This window comes from Gambusia affinis, linkage group LG19, assembly GCF_019740435.1.
Source record: "Gambusia affinis linkage group LG19, SWU_Gaff_1.0, whole genome shotgun sequence".
Taxonomy (NCBI): domain Eukaryota; kingdom Metazoa; phylum Chordata; class Actinopteri; order Cyprinodontiformes; family Poeciliidae; genus Gambusia; species Gambusia affinis.
The window spans coordinates 1645276-1651599 of record NC_057886.1 but is presented as its reverse complement, the minus strand read 5'-3'; the positions used below and the strand labels follow the sequence as shown (position 1 = coordinate 1651599).

The 6324-nt window shown below is 41.9% G+C and overlaps 1 protein-coding gene across 1 annotated transcript; it reads right to left on the bottom strand.

Moving 5' to 3' along the window:
- Nucleotides 1-1189: 1189 nt before the first annotated feature.
- On the bottom strand, nucleotides 1190-2646 carry hspb9 (heat shock protein, alpha-crystallin-related, 9). Its single transcript, XM_044099091.1, has 2 exons — nucleotides 2337-2646; nucleotides 1190-2039 (listed from the first exon to the last, which is right to left on the bottom strand). The coding sequence occupies exons 1-2, from the start codon at nucleotides 2555-2557 to the stop codon at nucleotides 1580-1582; spliced, it is 681 nt and encodes a 226-aa protein (XP_043955026.1). The 5' UTR covers nucleotides 2558-2646; the 3' UTR covers nucleotides 1190-1579.
- Nucleotides 2647-6324: the final 3678 nt, after the last annotated feature.

Genomic DNA, 6324 nt, shown 5'->3' with positions numbered 1-6324 from the left:
ATAGACTGGCTACCAGAGCAGATAGCCTGGATATATGACCAGCTTGTTAAACTCCCAGTGTTACTCTGCAGCAGTCAGGACCTGAATTTGCCACACATTTAGTTTTTGCTGAGGTCTGACTATCACAGTCAATGTTATAATAATATAACTGCTACAATAATCAACAATTGTTGCAGACAACATGAAAACAACTGGACCTTGTTATACTTAGCAGTGAGTACCGTTATGCTACATGCTTGTACATACGGTCATCATATTGAGAGGATGTCGTACTGACCCATGCCTCGTCATTATTACTGTAATTAGGATTACCTTTCAGTCTCCTGAGAACTTTAACAGTTTAGCTAACCAGAACTGCTACACACAACAGATTCTCCAGCTGTCAAATCCCCGCCATCGGTTTAATCTGCATGTTTACGGCCACATGCAGATTAATGGAATGGAATGAATGGAATTCAGCTCCTGGGGGATCCGAGCCGTTTCAAAAATGAAACCGAAAAAGGTTTTTCAGGACTAAACTCCATTAGAGGATAGTCAGAACGTGGATACATTTTGGGAATTCAACTGAGCTAATCCTTTAAAACCTGTTGCTGTTTACTATCTTGCATCTGCTCTCTTCCTCCTCCTCCTCCTCCTCAGCTCCTCAGGGCAGGACAAACATTACCCCGCCTCTGTCTGCATCGACTGCAAAACAAGAGGAAAGGAAATGTCGCTGGAACCTTTTAAAGGTTCTGATTCAGACTCTAGAGGGGAGCTCCAGGTGATTTTAGTGATTAGAAAAGGCCTCTGCTCTGTCCCCCTCCACGTTCCATTCAGATTGGATGTTGGCGCCATCATGTGGCCAACAAAGCTCCTCACTTCACGTAGTCATTTACTAAAGTGGCAGTATTATGTAAAATCTGCTTTTTTGAGATTCTCTATTCTCTCATCCAACACATACCTGGAGTGTTGCTTTCATTCTTTCATGGATGTTTGAGAAATCCTTGAATCTCTATGGCAACCATTCCAGTTAGTAAAACGCTTGGGTGGACCTAGCCCCGCCTTCAGTTTCCAAGCCGAGCCTTTCAACAGAGCACCCCATCTCTTCTCAACCCTCTCCCACTCAGCTCCTTCAAACTAGCAGCAGCAATTAGCAAACACCTGTTGAAGCTGCAGATCTGCTGAGCTCACTGTACAAACTACTCCTCAGTCCAGCACTCAGAGAAACGTTTGTAAATGTTTAATAGAAGAATGTTGTTGTGATGACTTCCTGAAGGCAGAGTCATCACATCAACAAGAGTTTCTTAAAGAGCAGAGGCCCAATTTCAAGATGTTAATTGCAAGGTCAATTTTTTTTAAGGTATGTTTGATATGTAGCATTTTTATATCAATTAAAGGTAACACAGTTACTTGACTGGAAAACACATAATACTGCCCCTTTAACACATCTGATTTTTGTTGTTTATTTTAATTTGAACACTTTCAAAATATTACAAAATATATTTAAAATAAGCTTTCAAGATATCAATTTAAACTTGACTTGTAGTTTAGTCCTTTTGTGGATGTCGTTAGAAACGTGTTCCACTTTGTGTCTGTAGCTTCAGTCTTTATGTTCCTGCTCTGTGTCGTCATTTTTAATGGGAAATTCCAGCGACGTTCTGTAGCGGATGGGCACCTGCTCCTCCTCGCTGATTGGCTGCCGGGCCACGGGGGCGTGGATCCGAAGCTGCCCGTCGTCCATTAGAGAGCAGGAGAGACCTGACAGGTCCAGGTGAGCGGGCAGATCTATTCTCTGCATGAATCCCACGTGGGATGAAGCTGAGGAGGAGGATGAAGAGGAAGAGGAGGAGGAGGAGCAGGACTGGCTCTCCTCTGCTCCGGCCTGCTTCATGGCCACCACCGCCAGACTTCGGCCTTCCAGTTTGACGGTGATGTCCCCGGGAGCATAACCCCGGGCGTCTAGGGTCACCAGAAGGTCGCCGTTGTCGCTGGTCTGCTGTGCGTCTCGGTGCAGATCTGTGCTGACTGCCGCTGTCTGCTGCTCTCTGTCTTCACTCAGTCTAGGAAAACCGAACACCAGGGTCAGAGGGACTTCAGCTCAGTTTCATTTCGCTTTATTTATACCATGCCAATTCACAACAAACACCATCTGAAAGCATTTTGCCAAAAAAAAAATAAATAAATCACTTTAATTCAGTCAAGCATACATTCCAACTAGTTATCAAACAGTACAGTTTGCTCAATACGTTACTCGAAGTAGTTTAAAAAGTTTCTGTCTAAGGTCTTCCACTCAAACATCTACAGGTTTGAACAAATAAAGGATAAGATGGACTGAGGGTCTTAAATCCTGTGCTCACCTTTTCAGTGTGGAGGAAATGACAGGAAACTGGGCCAGTTTGAGCAGCTGTGGTCCAGCATGGAGCTCCCTGAGGAGGCTCTCAGCCAGGCCGGCTCTCCGGCTGAAGAAGTTCTGCTGCAGGGAGGACAGAGCTTCATGACGCAGCGGCCAGAGGATTCCCTCCTGACTGAGGAACGGATCATCAGCCAGCAGGCTGCTCAAGGTTGCGTACTGGGACATCGTCACTGCTCGGATAAACAGGTCCTGACTCCAAGTATCAAGAAAGAAAGAAAGTCAGCTTCTGTTTGCTCGTCAGCTGTCTTGGTGTAAATCTGCCCCTGGTCTCAGAGCAGCTATATACCCCAGCCTGGAGCTGTGGCCCTCCCACTGAGCTATTTACACCCCATGAGCTCAGCTCAGCTCAGCCAGGTCAGGAATGCCCTGCTACTCATCAAAAAGCTAAAGACAGCTCATGCTTAGCATCTACTGCTGTGTATGTGAGCGGCTGTGAAAAGAAGATTCCTATTTCTGGGGGATTCCCTAAGCAGCCTGCTGTCACACACCTGCTTTCTGTCATTCCTAAGAAGTGACACAACTAAACCATGAGAGTAAGCCGAGGTTTACATGTGAAGAAGACGGTCCAGGTAGTGAAGATAAACACAAGGTCCCAATGACCAGTCAGAGACCATTCTGTTCATTCATTTTAATTGAGATGGATGGATGGATGGATGGATGGATGGATGGATGGATGGATGGATGGATGGATGGATGGATGGATGGATGGATGGATGGATGGATGGATGGATGGATGGATGGAGGTGGTGTTATGGAAAAGTGAGTAGATTTGAAACCTGCTGGTTCATTAAAACTCTTCATTGATCCGTACTGAAGACTGAGACATGGTGTTGCTTGGCAACTTGGATCTCCAGCTGACTCAGTAGATTTTCTGTGGTACAGAGATCTGAAGACAGGTTAGGTAAATCCTTCATCATCACAAAAACCGTGTTTGTCCACTCATCTGATATCAGGTTTTTATGTCACATTCACACTGGAACATTCATCCACATTCCATCTTCATTGTTCTGACTAAGTCATAAAGTTCCTGCTCAGTATTTTGTGCTTTCTGTTCCTGTCTCATAGCCTGTTCAGTAGTCCTATAACAGAAGAGCTTCACGTTTCCTTCTGCTGTGTTTGTTTGTGCTGTTCTTCTGGTCAGACTCAGTATTTCTCTTCCATCAAACCCGGTGGGTCCAGATGTTGACCCACAGTGTGATCTGGTCATCAATACATCTCATGCATGATGGACATTTCAGTGTTCACTGGGAAACCTATAATGCGCCTCTGGCTTGTCATGTTATCACTGGTGTGATGGTGGTCCGACCAGAAGTTTCACTTTTGTTGTTGCTGGCCAACATAAAACTTATTTCACTCAAATATGTACAAATGCATACTTTTCTTTTACATCATTTTTTGTGATTATTTTGTGGAAAAGGTTTACTTTTTTGAGAGCAAAGATACAAAATCATCAAATACAATTTAATTCAATAAAAATCAATAAATACATAAACCTGTTATGACTCCTAATTTGATGTGAACAGATCATTGCTTCCCTACCGTGTCATTGTTTTCATACGATATAAGTCTAATCATGTGACTTGAACTCTGATATATATTTGCATTGTAATTCACGTTGTGATTTTTTTTTTTTTTTTTAGGGACTTTAGGAACCTTTTATTAAAAGGAGCCAGTAAAACTCACATTGGACAGGATTATGGTCTATCTCTTGCTTCCAGTCTTTTCAAAAATCAAAGCTAAATAACAGATTCTCTTCACTCGTTTTTTTTTTTACAAATCTCTGCAAACAAATGTGTTTAAATGAAAGAGAATCACTTATTGACTCTGTTGGTGCTCTAATCATATAGAATTGAAGCAGACATTCAGGCAGAGGCCCTGTAGGGCAGCAGAGTAAACACGGCCAGCTGGAGCTCAGGTTACCGTTTCATCACTGTTTCTCTTATGGATGAACTCAGATGGCTGACGTTCCCCTTCAGCGTCTGCATGTGTTTATGTGAAGCCGCTAACATTGCAAGAAGCCTCTGTCACGTTCTATTCACGGCCATCTTGGCACCGTTCCACAAACATGCCTTTAATCATTGGCTCAAACACAGAACTAACAAATTTGATTGGCTAAGACTCACTATGTCACTGTTTGATTTCTAATCATGTTAACTTTACATCAGCCTGATCAGTTCTATTACAGTCTTTTATGATCAAAAGTTGTAAACGTCTGTTCTGCTGTAGGTTGTGTTGTCGGGATCTCTGTCCAGAATTGGTTGAGAATCGGGTTTGATTCTCTGGCCATGCTAAATGCAACAAAATGTCTTCCTTTCCAAATCAAATAAATACAGTTCAAATTGTGAGGAAGACGTTGGAGAAACTGAACCACAAGGAGCCGTCATGCTACCATAAAAATAAGTGTCTATGAACCAGAGGAGGCGAGAGACGGAAATAGAAGAGATATTCATGACGACTGCCATTTCTCAGTTATAAAGCTCTTATTACATCAACCTGTTTAGTCAGATTTGAAATTAAGTTTGCTCTCAAATAGTAGCAAAAACATACAAGACCGCATAGAAAAGCAAGTAGCCTCCGAAAGACTTTTTGTTTTTATAAATTTTTACTTTTGGTTATACTTAAAAGTTTCACATCATTCATCAAATATCAGATATAGACAGCCTGAGAAGAAAATACAATTTTTAAATGGGGATTTTATGATTTGTGCAGCACATTGGAGCAACTGAGCATCACACCAGAATGTTTTCACCAGGGGGAGGAAATGAAGCAACACCCAGGAACAGGTAGTGATCAGTGGAACAAACCTGATGATTGTGAGGAGCAGGAGATATGAGAGTTTTCAAATCTATCTTGAAAATATCTTTAAAAACGGCTCAGATATGTAAACATTAACTGTGTGACTCTGTATGTTTGTGTACTGTGATTAGGAAGTGATTTGTAATGTATTTTCTGTCCTTTTTTATTGCATTGTGTATAAATTTTTGTAATCTGTCAAGGGACAGCAGATGTGAATTATCTTTTGCTTCAATTTGGTACAGGGGACTTTTATGTTGGAGCTGTACAATGTTCCTTTCTAAATAAGGTTTATTACCACTTATATAAAAATAATTTAAAAATAAAAGAACAAAAGAAAAGGGGAAAAAACTAAGGCACACAGCCCAGAAAAGCACCAAGAGGCTGATGGTGTGCAGGTGCACCGCAGCTCACCTGGATCAGAGCTGCAGGGCCGGCGGCTCCATGGCGCCCCCTGGTGGGGAGCTATGAGCACTGAACCCCCACACAGACTCCTAATCCTGACTCCTAACCAAAATATGAAATAAAATTAAAACTGAACATAAAAATCATAGTAAAACTTGAATATAAAACAATACATATACCCACTGTATGACAAATGAATGGAGAAAAGCTGCTGAAACCCATCTGGATTCATGTGAAGAAGTGTCTGTAATTTTTATATTATGAATTAACAGGTTTTGTGAAAAGTGTATTTCAGTACCACTCACCACAGCGTGGCCTGCTTACTGACTGAACTCTAGAAGAACCTGTGATGTTCACAGGTTTATCAGTCAGGATGTTTATAATGAAAACTCAAAGATGAGACAAGTAACAGGCACCAGGCAGGCTGAGCAAAGTGAAGAAAATCCTTACAGCACAGACGTGAAAAAGTCACAAAGTCAGTACTAGAGGACTAGCATGGAAAATCACAGGGAGCTAAACGGGAGAATCTGGCAATATGCCAGACGTGTTTTATGATTCTGAAAGATTGTTAGATCAGCCAAGTCCAAACATGGTTTTGACTTCTGTTGAGTAAAATCTAGACTTCACATCACTTAGTCCAAGGCCATAAATGAGTTTTGGAGTGAATGTGAATTGAATCGAAACTGTAAACTATCCTCTGACTCGTTTAGGTTCTTAATGTCAGCAGAACTAAA

What these genes read in the sequence shown, in the direction of transcription:
- hspb9 (XM_044099091.1), bottom strand. Translation starts at nt 2,557, where the DNA reads ATGTCCCAGTACGCAACCTTGAGCAGCCTGCTGGCTGATGATCCGTTC. An exon ending in ATTTCCTCCACACTGAAAAG is followed by an intron (nt 2,040 to 2,336) that starts GTGAGCACAGGA and finishes CGGTTTTCCTAG; the next exon opens with ACTGAGTGAAGACAGAGAGC.